This window comes from Hippopotamus amphibius, chromosome 5, assembly GCF_030028045.1.
Source record: "Hippopotamus amphibius kiboko isolate mHipAmp2 chromosome 5, mHipAmp2.hap2, whole genome shotgun sequence".
NCBI classification, from domain to species: domain Eukaryota; kingdom Metazoa; phylum Chordata; class Mammalia; order Artiodactyla; family Hippopotamidae; genus Hippopotamus; species Hippopotamus amphibius.
The window spans coordinates 168,002,107-168,018,376 of NC_080190.1; the positions used below are offsets into that span (position 1 = coordinate 168,002,107).

Consider the following 16,270-nt stretch of genomic DNA (forward strand, 5'->3'; position numbering starts at 1 on the left):
GCATTTATTTTTTACAATTAATTTTTATTGGAGTATAGTTACTTTACAGTGTTGTGTTAGTGCATTTATTTTTGGTATACATGATTGGCAGATTTTATACACAAAATTTGGGGCTCCCCAAGTCTAACTCTTTCATTTCTAGTATTCCTACCACAGGTTTTAGCACTATGGTTGCCTCAAACTCTGCTATGTGGCTCAAAGCGCTACAGTCAGTGAATTCACCCAGCCATTCCCTTCTTCCAAGTCTTGACTCCTTTCTAGAATCTCCTTGTTTTTGAGCATTCTACAGAGGCTTTAGATAGTTGCTTTTTGTATTTTGTTCAGTGTTTAAGAGTTTATACTTGTTTACTTATAGGCACTCAGTCTGTTAGGAACTTACTCAGCCATACTTGCAAAACTGAGGATATACATTTTAGTAAAAAGAAAACTTATGAGCATTTTATAGACGTGCTAGTTACTAAACAAAGCATGGCTTATGGAAACTTTTATAAATTGATTCATCAGGCTTGATATGGTCTATATGCTCAGTGTGCAGTAGGTAGAAGATGCACAGACACCATCCGCATCTTTAAAGAGCTCATAGTCTAGTAGATGATTAATCTGAAGTTAATACTCTGTTGTGTATGAGTAAGTATGTGAAATAAGGTATGTGAGTTAAGTATATGAAATAAAGCCTCAAGTACTGTTTTTGTGTCAGCTTTGATGAGAGTATGGGAAGACAAACTTTTAATTTCTGTGTCTCACAGAGAGCAGAGTCCATTTCAAGTCCTTATAATGTCTGAAGTAGGCTGCTTAGAAATCTGCTTTCAGAATGCTGAAAAGGTATTTCTGCTTAGCAAATTGAGCATTTGAGTTTCAAGCCAGCCTCATGTAAAGGCTAATATAGCACTTGCATCAGTTCTAAGAAAAAGCTTTCATGCTGGTGTCAGTTAATAGGCTGAGCTGGAGGAAGCTGGCAGTACTTGCCCCTCTGGAATAGCAGTGGGCAAGAGCCGCTTGGCCTGGAATTGAAGCTACTGTATACTTTCAGCTTCTGGGACAAGAGAGACGTGCAGTTTGTGAAACTCCATAAGATGATTTCCATTAATTGAATAATTTCTCTTCTCTTAATGAATCGTTTCAACACTCTTTCAGTGGTACAACATTGAACGTGAGTCTTTAAGTATTCAGACCCAAAATATATTTGTTCTTTTGAGTATGTGTGTGAGCTTGTAAAGTGTGAGACTCAAGTAAACACTGTTTCATGATTTTTTTTTTTTTTTAAAGACTTTAAGCTATAGAAATTGTCTTCCATAGTTTTCCTGTAGATAAACCCTAACCCTTGGTTCTGGGCAGTGACTTGATGTAACAGAGTTAACCTAAGTGCCAAATCAACATTGGAACAAGGCGCCCTGTCTGTGAGAATCTTAGATGCCTTGTGGTTTAGATTTTACATTGATTTTTTTTTTTAAATCAAGGTTTCCTTCTTCATTAAACCCCTCTATCCATTCATATACCAACATTTATTGAGGGTCTTCTCTGAGACAGGAATTGTGGCCTGGAAGACAAAACTGATTAAGACATGTTCTTTTGTCACAAGGAGCTCTTAGTTTTGTGGGGAATACAGATGAATAGCTTAATTTCGTATAATACAATGTGAGAAGTTCAATGTTGGGGCGCTCTAGAAAGACAGAAAATTAGGTTGACAGTCTCAGAGAAGGCTCCCTAAGGCTCTGAAGGAGCTGGCTGGGTAGGGGTCAGAAGTGAGACAGGGTAAGATGGAGGGGAGGCCATGACCAAGGGGATACAGGGCAGAAACTACCAGCCATTGTGCTTGGCTCAGCAGGTTAATTTCAGTAAGATGTGCAGGTTGTTATTGAGGATTTACAAATAAAGTGAGAAGGGAGCAATGTAGGGGGGCTACTTCCTTATCACTTTATTCATAAGGTAGGGTTGGCCAATGAGGGCTGTGAAGTTAGAGCAAGAAGAGACCTTTGAGCTGCTTAGAGTATGAGGTAGGCTTCTCCAGGTGTTTAATTATTGGAAACTATTTCAGGAGATGGAATGCCACATGTAAAGTCATGCTAGGCTAACAAGGCTTATATACCATTTAAAAAGTCAGTTGTTATGTGAGATTAAATTGTATCTCTATATATCAGTATACATACATGCTCTACTACTATGGTCAGATAGTCTTTATTAAACTGTTAAATAAAAAAAGGAAAAGCAACACGTAGAACAGATAAAATCCTAGTTGAACATTTATTTTAAAAAAACTAACTTGATTCTTAATAGCAGTTATTTTCTGGAGGGTAGGACCATGTGTTCTTTTCTACTTTACGTGTTTCTGTACTTTAATGTTTTAATAATAATTTTGTGTCACTTTTATAGTTAGGATAAAAAAAGATTCCCATTTTTGGGGAAAAAAGTGCCCAAAATTGTTAATTTAGAAGATACCTGCTGTGTACTATGATTATGATTTTTAAGATTTGGTGTACTGAGTTAGATTCTACAGGTTTAAATTAGATTTATTAATTTTCTTACTTTGGTAATTGTTGTCTAATCTCTAAGCATTCTAATGCTTACATATTATTCTCAGTAACATTATTTTAGGCAAATATGGGTTCTTACATTAAATCTTTTCCTATTATGTGCGTATTTTAAATTTGATATATTTGCTGTCTTGCAGAAGTTCTTCAGTTAAGCGTCTTTGAGAGAGAAGAGAGAAGTATTCATAAAACATGTTTCCTTTGGAGTTTGAGTTAAAGCTCCAGAAAGTGTCTTTTTTAAAGTTGGCTTGCATTTTTCCCATGTAGTGAATTGCAGACGATCAAAAACCCGTGAATTTACTACTGGGTGGAAGCCTATTCCATAGAAATCATCATGGCTTTAAAAATTTTCCAAGAGTGGTAAATATTTGACAATCATATACGCATGTTAAAAGTTGCCCTTTCTGTGACTCCTAATTGACTTTTGGAGGCAAATAATATTTTTTCAAGAGGATTAATGTGAAAATCCTTTTTATTTTTGGTATTCAGTTGATAGTTCACCTGTAGAAATAAAGTGATAGTACACTTGTTTGTTAGTCCTTAAGTGCCATTAGCAAAATCCATAAGGCTGTCTAGAGGGGATTTTGACACTTGTTGGTGTTAAGGAAGCCTGATAATAAAAATAATCACTTAAAGACACATGTATTTATGACAAGTCATGATCAGTGTCCCTCCTAGTATTCATTACATCTTGGGACCCTCTGGGGAAGCAGAAGGGCACTCTGGGGCACAGAGCCTTAGGAAAATGTATTGGCCCACAGGCCATTGCTTCACTGAGCACAAGTCCCCTTCCAGGCCAGCCCTCTCCCATCTTGACAACCTGTATCTGACCGTGGGAGCTGGAGGGAAGTGTGATTGTGCGTAGAGGTGAGCCTCTTCAGAGGCTACTGTTGTTTTTTTCTCAGAGGTCTCCTCTGGGCCCTTGAGATCTTGTGACACACGCCCCTATGTGATGAGAATTAGAAAGTTAAGTTGGTATTTGTGAATATGATAGCTTTCAGAAAATACTGTGAAGGAATTTCAAATCTTATGCTGTGACTTTTCCCTTTTTCTCTTTTAAAATGCTTGATTATTGACCCAGAAAGCAGTCCTTGACCTTAGAGTTAAGTGAACTTCAGAAATAGCCACGCATATACTAAGGGGCCTGTGAAAGAATTCACTCATGTTTTGCGGGGGTTTATTGTTATTACTGTTACTATTTTATTGAGTCAAGTGAGTAATTACAAAATTTGATTATATACAGGCCCCGCAAAATCTCATTACGTGTAAAAGACTAGAAATGCTGCCATTATGTGTACTTTGGTCACAATGCAGTATATTAAGAAATTGAAGTCTGTGATGAGTAGTGTTCTGTGTAAATCTGTATAAATCTTTCATTACATCACTGCTTACGTTTGAGAGGTGATAGAGGATCGATCTCTTAAGTGTATTGCTGAGCCAAAAGGTAAAACAATTTTAGTGCTTAGCAATATACTACTCGCTTAGATGTCTTAAATATTACTGTACTGCTTATTTTGGCTCTGGGCCCCGTGAAGACCTCCAAATTGGATCAACTGAAAATTGCATAGCTGTACTGTTGGACACAGGAAATATGAACGAAGCTTAACCCCTCTCTTCTAGGACCACCCTTCCCCCTCTCCCCCCCCCGCCGTGGAGTAAAATGGAAGAAAGTCATTAGGTGGCTCAAACTGTGAACGTTTATCAAAACAAGTAATTGACACACAATTACATGAAGCAGAGGGCATTTAGTATATACCTTGATACTGAGGCAGTTACAGAGGGGAAAGCAGTCAGGGTTAGAAGTCAGCCCCCCCTTTGTTACGCCTGCCAGCTCTGCCAGTTACAAGCTTTCTGACACCAGATGTGTCCCTCCCTCTCCCCTCTTTCTTCCTTCCTTCCTCCCCTCCCCTCTCTTCCCCTCCCCTTCTCTTCCCTTCCTTCCTCCCTCTCTTTTTCTCTTTTCTCCTTCTCTAGTTCTCTTCTCCCCCCGCCTAAAAAAACCTACTGGACCACCTCCACTTGTACATTGTGCAGACTTCTTACATTTGATGTGTCCATAAGTGAACTTCGTACCTCTTCTTGCCAAACCTGGACCTTTCCCTGTGTTCCTGTTTTAGTGAATGACAGCCCATGTATCTAAGAGCCCATGCCTAAAACTAGCACATCATTTTTGTCTACTAACTTCTCCTTCATTTACCTCTCCCCCTCCATTCTTGAAACACGACTTACACATTTTATTACTTCTGCTTCTAAATTAATTCTCATCTCTTTCTATCTCTGCATTCCATTGCCACTCCTTAATTTAGACCACTGTCATCCCTCACCCAGTCTTTTGTGATAGCCTTTTACCCAGTTTCAAATCTGCCACTGACTTATTCTCCACACTCGTCCCATTCTCCACACTCGAAGTCAGACTATTGCAGTTTGGGATTGTCTGGATTAACAGTTTCAAACTGAAGTACATGTGGACTGTGTTGCTTGTTTCGTTTGTTTTGTTGTCCACACATTACCCCACCCCCACCCAAAGAATATAATCCATCTTTGAGCATATAGAGGCTAAAAAATGTATAAAGTGGATTATCTCAGATGGTATATCACTTGCATGTGCCTGTGTGTGTGATTTTGCAGGTACCATCTCCTGAAGAAGTTACTTGTATACTTTACTTGATTGATTTCCAGAGTTGCTGGTGTCTAAATAAGTAGGGCTGCTTACCATTTAGAAGTAGATACTATGTTAAAATTACAGTCAGTGGTGCAGTACCAAATAATCTCAGCCACTACCAATAATGCTTAGTTATTTGTGGTTGGGAAATTAATAAATTTAAATAATAGTATTTATATAACTAATATGTTGCAATAATTTCTGCAGCAAAGAAAATCAATAAAAACTATGTTGACTAGTGCCATTTGATTTGGGGCAACATAAACTTAAATTTCACAAGTATTTATTGAGAAATCATTATGCAGGAAAGATGGTGAATCAAATGTGGGTCCTAAATACTCTCCAGGGATTTACAGTCTAACAGGAGAAACAGTGAAGTGTACCAAGTAACATAGGGTGAAGACTGAACTGACATAAGAGAGGTAGGTGGACACTGAAAGATTTTAACAGAGTGAGGGAGAGTTATTGCTGGAGGGAGAATTACTGGTGGAGTTAAATGTAGTCCTTAAGTGTAAATTCAGGACGTTAACAAGCAGACATCGGGGGAAGGGCCGAGTATAACTGTTGGGCCAGAATGATTTCATTAGGGGGAGCGTTAGTTCGTAGCAGTCATTGGAATGGTGATGACTGGCATGGAAAGCTTTCAGTGCTGTACTTGTGCATTAGACTTTTATATAGCCTAGGGAGCCCTGAAAGATTTATGACAGATATAAATAAACAAGTAGAATATATAATAGGAAGTATTCTGCATTATGAAGAAAGATCTTACCTTTTTTTTTTTTTCTGAGTCCTCAACATTTAGGAATGATAGATTTAAACACAGGTTGGAATGACTTTTATTCCCTAGAAATTCAACTTCCCTTGTAAAAGTGATTGTTATGTTTAGAGTGATTATCAGAATCATGAAAATTGTCACTAATCCAAAGCTTGACTCAGTTACTGCGTATCCTGAGAAACCAATGTTTTGTTGTGGAAGAGGCTGCTCCATTTCACATGAGTGCCCCCGGCCCAAGTCTGCTGCTAGGGTTACTGCTGCTTGGAGTCTCGCATTTATGACATTGGGTTAATTCAGATGAGATCAGTATTCTGAACACCAGCTAATTATTTAATTATTAGTTATTTAATCACAATGCCACGGGCCCAAGTCTGCTGTTAGGGTTACTACTGTTTGAAGTTTCACATTTATGACATTGTATTAATTCAAATGATATCAGTATTCTGAATACCAGCTAAGAGGTGGATTTATTTAATTAATCATTGTGCTAGTGGTTAAATTATTGGAACCTAAAATGGCTCATAGAGCTAATGAAAGTAATGGTCTGATCTTTCCTTTCAAGAGAAGATAGGTGAAACAAACTTCGTTTGTTTTTATTCTTGCCTTTGGGCAGGAATTAGGTGAATGTGGAGATGATGAACCGAATGTGTTTCCTGACAGTTTAATTCTTTCTCCCCAGTTTAAGGTCTAGAAGAGAATATGGGGTGATGTTTTCCAAAGAGGAATGTTATGCCCAGCCTTACATTTGGGTGCTAACATGCTAGAACTTCTGTGGGTAATGTATGTACGTAGCGTATGGTTTCTACATCTCAGGCACTGTTCTAAGGGCCTTACATGTATTAACTTTTCACGTGTTAATCTTTACAGTTTTAGGAGGAGGAAATGATTATCTCCTGTTCACATATGAAAAACTAAAGAACAGAGAAGTTAAGTAACTTGCTAAATGTTACACAGTTAATAAGGAACAGGCATTTGAACCCCAGAAATCTGGCTCCAGAGCCCATGCTCTTGTTCAAGAAATTAAGCTTTATGAATGTGTATTACACTGGTGAACGCTAGTACCATTACCTGGCTTGTGTGAGAGCTGGGCAGTTATGTGCACAGTGAGACGGGATGCTGGAGTAGAAGAGGGGAGTCTCCAGGCAGAAGCGCCCACCAGGTTACTCACTCACTGCTTTCAGTACCTGTGGCACATAGCTGTTGTATGTGCCTGGGTGTGGTTTCTTGGATTGCACCTCCTAGTTTTAAGTAACTTAACTTTCAATGGACAAAGATTGTGGAAAAGAGACTGCGACTTTGGGGCCACTGCAGGTTCAATCGAAATGAGCAGGAAAACGGCAGAGGCGCTCCGTCCTCTGTGCCCAGTGCAGGCTCAGCACTAGGACAGGGGAAGAGCAGCTGCCTTCCAGTTGGGTGTAAGAAGAATAGTCTTCTCAAATTGGGACTGTTTTTCTATACCCACTATTGTTAATGATGAATCTCTTGGCCTAAGTAAGTATTAAAATATTAAGCAATGATAGGTCAGGTGCCGAATTTTAAAATAAATGTGTACATATATATACACACACACATGCATCCACTTTATATATGTATGAAATATAGTGCAGGGGCCAGGGATACTTCTTGACCGCCTGACTTAAGATCTGGAACACTTGACGTGAGAGTCTGTAGGGAGCGCCTACATTTGTCGTAGCCATGGACTGCACTGGTGGGCCTGCTTCCTCTCGCCTCCTTCCTGTCTCACATTTTCTTAGCTCTTCAGTAAACTTAAGAGATACACTTCATACTGTATCCAGACGTTTTTAAAGTTTTTATTTCATTATATTCCCATTTCTCACATCCTACTTCAGACCTACCTCTATGGAAATAAATTACATTGTTTATCTGTTACGATACCTCCTTATTTTAGTCTTTTTCAGATACCTTTTTAAGCATTTTTAATGAACATTTAGATTTTATAAGACACTCAATTACAAGACGTTGTTGGACAGTTAGGACCCATTTACCCAAAATATGCCTCCTTTCATCTGTGCCTGTGTGGTGTATTTTAGGGTTTGTTTTAATTAGAACTTGAGTAGTGGTTGGTACGTTTCGGACTTAACTTTGGTATGAAACGCTGCTTGCCTGTCCGGAGCTAGTGCTGCTCTCGGCTGTGGCTGAGTACACAGGGGAATAAGTCAGGGTCTCTGCACTCAGAGACTGCCATCTCCATCCCCTCTTAAGGAAAGAAAGGTAGGCAGGTGATTGCTAGGCCTAGAAAAGACTGTGATGTTTGAGGCTATTAAAACTTCACTTTTTGATAAACGACTGCTTTGTTGCTTTTGTCTGTGGCAGTGCGCCCCCCCGTGGCTACTCCCTGCATTCATGCCCTGTGTAGTGAGTGCCCTTCCCTTGCTGTCCTGACCCTGCAGTTCCATTTAACTGACAAGATGTGAACTTCCTGGTCCGAGCTTTAAGGAAGCCCAGCCGCTTTTGCTTTTCTCATCTCGGAAGACATATACCATTGCAAACACCCTGAGGCCACCATGGGAGGTGGAAGCTTGGGACACCCAGGTGGAGGAGAATCAAACCAGTAAGAACTGAGGTCCTCAGCTGGCAGCCACCACCAATTTAAGAGACATGGTGATAAGCGTCTTGGAAGTGGGTCCTCCAGCCCCAGTTGGTCTGGCTGTTGCCACGTGGAACTCCCCCCAAGTACTCAGATTGCTGAATTGTGAGCAGATAAATAAAGCAGTGGTTATTCATGGCCATTAGGTTCTGGGTTAGTTTGTTATGCAGCAATAGATGACCCAGATGCCATTAAAGCATAACATACTCAGTCCCTGATTTTCTGATTGCCAAGGCAGGTGTGGCTGTGTGGATGTCGGCTGTAGGTGGGGTTTCAGGGTCAAGTGGGAGGATGAAGACAGCGAGAAGGGACTGTAGTGGATCAAAGGGAGCTGCTTTTAGCACGTGTGAGATTTATCCATGAAAAGGTAAGGTGCATTTAAGAAAAATAACTGATGTAAACGGAGGTTAAGCAGTTCATGTTACAGTCGGGAAAGATACCATAGCACTTTTGAGCATTTTTGCCATAGTGAGCCAGAGGGACTCTACCATCGAGAGGACTTTCTGTTTTGAAATTCTTCTCCTCTTTTGCCAAAGAATGTTTTATATTTTATGTTACTGCTGATACAGCCATGGCCTTTTAAAAATAAAGCAACAATAAGCAGGATACTAGGTTCCTGGACCCAGAATTCATTACCCTGTTCTTTTGCTTTTGTTGATTCAATACAAGTTTTCTTTTTTTGAGTATTACTGTGTGTATCAAGAATGAAGACTGGGGTTAAGATATGGAGAAGATTTCAGAGTTGAGTAAAACACATTTCCTCTTCCAAGGAATACAGCCTGAAAGGAAATGTCATAAACCATAGTGTGGTAAGTGGGACAAGAGAAAGCAGGAGGCGAGAGAGTGAGTGGGATGAGAATGTCGGGGAGGTGCCTGGAGGAGCAGCCCTGGGTCTGTCAGACTCTGCTGAGCTTAGCAGAGGGCTGGCTGTGCATGCACTGGTGTGTTGCGTTTGTTCTTCACGAAGAAAAACTCAAACCTCAGAGTGCGTCTATATTTTAAACTCCAAATTAAGCCCAAGCTCTTGGGCCAGATGGATGACTCTGCCTCTTACTTCCCTGCCCTGGTTGCTCTGCTCCATCAGGCTGGCCATCTTCTTGTTGGAGAGAAGCTCCTTAGTGCCCGAGGGCTTTTACACTTGCTGTTCCCAGTGCAGGAAATTCTCTGTTCCCAGATCCTTGCATAGGACGCAGCCAAGCTGGCCGTCACAGGCCAGCCTGGTCTGACGTTGCTCAGCCCTCCGTGAACACCCACGCTCTCTGTAGTCGCCTTCTGTCCACTTCAGTAGATGTTTAGCGGTAATTAACCCTGTGTCTGTGCTTCTGCTTCTTTTGTGTGTCATCTGGCTCTTCTCTTCCAGGAGCAGGTGGGACTCAGTGAGGATGGCGCCATTGCCTCTTTCTGTTCTCCGCCCAGAGCCTCGAACATGTTTACACTTCACCAGCGTCGTAGCAGTAATAACACTTCCTGAGGGCTGGACACTGATTTCAGTACACGTTTTGTTTCTTTTGTCAATATTTTAAAACACAAAGCAAAGTGGGTTTTGTTGCCTTTCCTCCTGCAGGTCAAGGCTTCTGTTTAGGAGGGGAGCTAGGGGAATATGGCTCTGAGCAGATTTCAGCAGAGGCTGCTTTCCTCTCCCCCACCAGCCGGGGCACATGGTCTCAGGATTCTTCTCTAATCTTCCCTGGGAGCACTCGGGGACTAAGGGTGGTGGTGATGAAATCCTGCAGAAAAAACCTGTGAGAAGATGCCAGCTCTCTTAAATCGGGGGCTTTCAGGCTTTCATGCTCTCATGTTCCTCCCCCATCCAGAGAAGCAGCTGCTTGAGTCTTGTCTCTCCCTGCAGGTGCCTGTACTCTCTCCAGACGTGTGGTTAGCGTTTGCCTTGGCACTTCAGCATTCGTGTGTATTCTGTTCCATTTTCTTGTTTTAAGGGTGAGAGTGACGTTCTTTACAGTTCTACATCTGAGCTGAAATGGGTAGTTATTGGAGAGTGGTAATTTTGAGAAACTGAAATGAGTCCAGAATGGCTAAAATCAAAAGCAGGAGAGTGATGAGGCTGGGGAAGTGGGCAGGTGTGTGCCAGAGAGGGCCTTGCATAGCAGTTCCAGGCCGTGAGGACTTTACTCGAAGGGTAGTTGGACAGTCCTGTTTTAAACAGAGCTATAATAACCAGGTCACGTTTCTGTTAAAACCTCTCTGCTGACTGAAAGAGATAGAAGTGGATACAGAGATGGAATTGTGCAGTGGGTGAGGTGAGGGATGATGATGGCTGGACTAGGGGTTGCGGTGAGGCTACAGGAAAATAGGCAGGTTTTAGAAAGATTTAAGAGGTAACATTGTTATGATGTAATTAATTGATCCATTGGACATTGATTAAATGCCCTCTCTGCACAGGTGTTGGAGCAGTGAATACAAAAGGCCTGGTCACTGCCTTCATGGAAAGAACGTCAGGTTTCTGGCTTGAGTTGCTACACGGACAGTAGTGCCATTTGCTGGGAAGGGTAACGTATTTGATGCTACGTTGGAAGATATTACAAGTTCAGTTTTAGTGTTGAGTTAGAGGTCAATAAAGCATCCCTTTGTTAGACTAATCAACTTTTTGGTGAACACCCAATTAAGGGAAACCTTTTAGCGGAGACAGTGACATGTTCTTGAGGCTTAGTTGTTTATGAAATGACAGCCTAACTGTAATTGTTCCCCATGGAACAGTGTCATGTCACAAATATAGTTTAGATCAATTAAGGCTAGTTCTTCCTTGATCTTTACTGCGGAAGAACGTAATTACTGGATCTTACACATAATGTGGTGAAACTCACGTATACTTTATGTTGGTTTACCATCTTCATAATCATTTGAAAAGTTTCTTATTTACAGTTGTAACATTTGTAATATGATAGTATATTTGTCATATAATAATTGGCATCTGGAGAAAAATCAGTGGTCTTGAAAATAACACTTTCACCTTCTATTCAAATCTGTGCACAAATGAAATCATTAATGAAAACGAAGGCTAAAATGCAGTAGGTTCTTACTGTCTGTCTTGCCAATACAGTTATCAAAAAGAAAATGAATCCTGACTTAAGGAAGGACAGACTTTATTTGGAAGGATTTCTGGAAGATCAGGGAAAGGGGCCATTGTGATAGGGAGAACTCTGAGCCTGAGACCTGTCGGTATCTCAGGCGTCAGACCTTGGAGGGAGAGTGGACGAGTCTGGGAAGGTGTGGGGTTGTGGGGGGTGGGGTGGGGTGGAGCAGGAAGGGACAGACATCAGAGAGTATCTCACCTGAGGCTGGTCCCTGAGAGCAGAGGGCCTGTCGCAGAGGCCTGTGCTGGCCCAGGTTGCCTGTATGTCACCTGCAGGGGCCTGAGGAAAGGCCAAGCTTAACTAAAGTTTGATCACATCAGGTTAAGGGACATTTTCTGACTGATCAGCGGGGACAGAAAGAACAGTTAATCTTTTATGGGGCAAAGAATGGAGGGTCTGTGTCTGACCTGGAGAAACAAGGGGGCCGCCCATGTCTGGGTAAGAGCAGTTCTCTGCAGTGAGTCTTCCCAGGAACACAGAGGGTCAGGGGCTCAGGTGACATCCGGCAGGTCCTGGCGCTCGTGACTCCTGTAAACCACAGCCGCGGTCCACTCGGTGGAGCCGGGGACACTGCCTGGATCACACTGGTGAGAGGGAGCCCTCGGCATGCCGTCGGGTGGGGAGCAGGTGGACCCTCGGTGGGTCGTATAACTCGGCAGGTCAGAGGGCCGTGCTGCCTCAGCTGCCTGTTTAAAGTCCAAAAGACACTCAGCCCATGTGTGATGTAGTCCCTGTCACAGGTGCAGGCTGTGGCAGGCTTCAAGGGTATGTGTGTGTGTTGACTTCCTTAGGGTATCTTCTGGAATCCATGGAGATCTTGAACTTGTGATCTGAGAGAAGGGCTTCAAGCCTAAGAGTCAGAGTGAATGGGTCTGTGGCTCCTCTTTCCAGCAGGGCTTCTTAACAGGCACGACTGACATTTTATACATGCCTCACTGTGAAGGGCAGCCGCACCTGTGCTGATGTGTGACTTCTAGGCCTTGGGCCACTAATGCCAGTAGTGACGCACAGTCACTGTGACCAAATACTCTCACTATTTCCAAATGCCTTTTGGAGGGGAGTGGTTAACCTCTGTGGAGAACCCAGTGAGGTGACCAAGCCCATCGCTGTATGTGACTCAGCTGTGCGGACGGTCAGCCTCCACCCTCCTAGTTCTAACCCTCACACCTCCAGCTCCCAGGCAGCGCCCCTTGACCCACCTGGGTGGCCTGGGTGTGGCCATATTGTTTCAGGTGGTAGCTTCTTAGCAGGCTTGTAGATGTACAAGGTGGGTATTGTTCACTCAAAATTATATATGTTCACAATAGTTAAATTCATCCATTCATGACTGATTTGGCACAGAATGTGCACGGTCTGCTGGCTGCTCTGCTAGGCGATTTTTGTGTGTTGTTGTGTTTAGTCCGTACATCAGACACCCATAGGAGGTGGTTGATCCCTGTGTTGTGGACGAGGCGTCTGAGACTCACAAGACTGACTGAACCAGGAGAGTGCAGCTGATACACAGTGTGTGGTTGACGGAGAAGAGAGCAGAAGTGCTTCTGACGGTCAAAATGCTCATTTTTGTAGCTTTTGTGAGCAAAAGGCTAATAGAAGTTAAATGGAGAAAGAAAACTGACTGCATGTAAAATCACATAAGATGCTTTTTCTTACGTGGAACCTCGTGGTTTTATGTTATATCAAGTGACTTTGAGTAACTCTTGTCATTCTATGGACTTCAGTTTCCTCAGTATGAAATTAGATGTTTGGACTGGATGCTTTCTAAGGTCTCTTAATTTTTATTAATTGGAAGATATTTAACTATTACAGATGTGATATAAATATGGCTGTTTGAATACAAATTAACTTTTATGCTATCCTTGAAACCTGCTAAAATGAATGTAAATGAATTAAAAAGGCACTGATCTATGAAGATAAGAAGTGTGAGACAATAGACAGACAATGTTAGTAAAATTTGGTGGCTGCAAAACAAATGCATAAATGGTAATGACTTAGGAGACCAGAGAAAGCAGAATCCTGAGCTTGCAGGGAAAGAGAAAGCCAATCAGAAACATGCCTATTAGTGTGGGAAAACCTCAAGAAGGCTTGGGAATTGTAGATACCAGTTACAGTGAGGATGAACTTATGGGATAGAACTGACGAGTGGACTTGGTGGAAAGTTTGCATGGAAATAGTTAGACCCCTGGATGCTCTTCCCAGCTGAAAAAACCACGCATCTGCCCTTCTTAAGCTAGCAACAGACAAGAGATTTCCTAAGATTTTGAATAAGAGAAGCTTTAGGCTTTAAGACCTAGGTGGATACAGCTGAGGGCTGCAGTGAGATGCCACGCTGAAAATGAGGGCATTATTTCCTTTACACAGAGGTGTGTGTGCTTCATAATGGGATTCTCTGTATTCTGGCAGCCAGGCTTATACCGCCTCCTAGGCAGCTGGGGAGTTCCTATTCAGGGAAACGCCTAGCACAAAAGAAAAGACATACAAATATTGATATTTGAGTAGCTTTGGGTGAAAGAACTGGGCTGCCGTATTGCAGTGAATTGTTACGTCCAGTTGTCAGATCGCATGTATGAAAGCAGAATATCCAGTTAGTGTTTTTGAACCTCAGTTTATAATTTTTAAAAACAAATAGCAGATGATTACTTGTCATGTGAGAAAAGCCCATAATGTAGCAAGAAACAAATTCTCAAAACATGGAAGGGTAAGGGGGATCTGATGGAAGAAGCAGATACTCTAAGCTCCAAGGTGTGGGAGTGGGGAGAGCTACTGCCATTAACATCCTCAGAAAGATAAGAACTTACATCACTTCCATAAAGTATTTTTAAAATGCCATAAAGAAGGGACAAATATAAGAAAATACTGTTAAAAGTTAAACATTTGAGAGCAGAAATGAAAAAATCAATAAATATGTAGGAAATGTAATTAAATCTCTTAGAAAGTAAAACAGAGAGGGGTGAAGGAGGAAGGAGACGTGAGAAACTCAGAGATCTAACTCAGGAGGCCCGATATCTGGGAGGAGAATTTCCAGAAAGATAAAGCAGAGAAAACAGGAAACAAGAATGAGGTAGGGTGGTTGAGACATTGATTTTTTTCCTCCACCTTGTAGTGTTATTTGATGTTTTAAACTCTGTACACAACATTTCTATATTTTTTTAAATCATTTACTTTAAATTTTAAAAAGCAAAAAAATGTTACATGTAAAGGTTAAAAATAGATAATTTAGTTTTTGTTAAAGACAAACTTGAAAGTGGGTAAGGAAGAAGTGCCATTTTGAATTTTTAAAAGTACCTATTTCAGGAAATTACTTCAATTACCATAGTTAGAGACATTAGGAACAGTTTTCTCTTAAAAACAGCAGCAGCACAGTGATAGCATAGCTTATGAAAGGTGGCCTGTGTCAGAGCAGCAACTCCGTGATTTTGTGATCAAGAATCTTGCCAGAGAGAAGAGTTTCTCTCTTGGTAAATAGGGCTGACTTTCTGTGTGGAAGCAAGAGGAATTCATGATTATCGTAAGGCTTTTAAAAGTTGTGTGAAATTCCTCACAATAATTATTTCATTCAGTTGTATGTATTTATTGTCTGTTACGTGCCAAGCATTGTTCTAAATGATTGGTTTCTGTGGACCCATTTAATCCTCGAACTAGCCCTGAGAGGGGAGGTCCTGTTGCCATCATCACTCCCACTTTACAAACGAGGAAACCAAGGTCTAGTCACCCAGGGTCACTCAGCAGGAGAGTGGAAAAGCCGGGCTTTACAACCATGGCAGTCTGTCCTCAGAGTGCATGGTACCCTTAAATTCACTGCTACTCTGCTTGCTGAGTGAAGAACCCTAGGCCTCTAGGCTAAATAGGTGGATCTTGTCATCAAGCGTTTGTCAGCCACTGAAGACGTAGAGCCATCCAGACCAGTGCACCCAGTGGTTGGCTAACCGAGGCTAAAGTGCTGACCAGGTAGAAGAACCCAGACACTCCATGGTGACCAGTTTAGTGCACGTTACAGGACGCCTGGCGTCATTTTTCCTCACCAACAGCCTAATTCCAGCACTGTTCATGGTTGATAATGTGTGTGAAAATTACCAGGATGGCAACTAAGGAATTCTGGGAGTTAACTTTGTTTGCCATTTGTAAAATATAGCTGTCACTGAAGTGATTTGGTAGAAATAAATATATCATTTTTTTTAATTGTGTATTTTTTAAGCCCTGTTTTATGTGGTTTGTGGGGAACATTATAGGGTGATGCATGTAGCAGGAACCCAAATATTTGTCACTAATCAGTGACGTGTGGCATACTACAGTGTTCCCTGAAATCCAAGAAATAAATTACTTTCTTCAGATATGAATGTTATAAGTTTGTTTTTTTTTTTAATTTTTCCTAGTTCAACTTTGTGGGAAAACTTTTGGGGCCACGTGGCAATTCTCTGAAGCGTTTACAAGAAGAAACCTTGACAAAAATGTCCATCCTTGGAAAAGGTTCCATGAGAGACAAGGCAAAGGTAACGCTTATTACAAACAACGGCAGCTTTTTAGTCAAGTTATATAATGTGCTTTTAGATCATTCATGGTATTAATGCATATTATATAAAACTACCTAGGACCTCAAATGAAATCATA

At 41.5% G+C, this 16,270-nt stretch overlaps 1 protein-coding gene across 4 annotated transcripts in view; it reads left to right on the forward strand.

The window, feature by feature from the left end:
• Positions 1-16,270, forward strand: part of KHDRBS3 (KH RNA binding domain containing, signal transduction associated 3) — a 154,608-nt gene that overhangs the window by 51,936 nt on the left and 86,402 nt on the right. For all 4 annotated transcript variants that reach the window (XR_009053817.1, XR_009053816.1, XM_057735718.1 and 1 more), the window contains exon 3: positions 16,036-16,152. Coding sequence is in view for 2 of the 4 variants with exons in the window: in XM_057735718.1 (XP_057591701.1) it covers positions 16,036-16,152 (117 nt within the window). In the remaining 2 variants the exon portion in view is untranslated. The remainder of the gene's footprint in view (positions 1-16,035; positions 16,153-16,270) is intronic.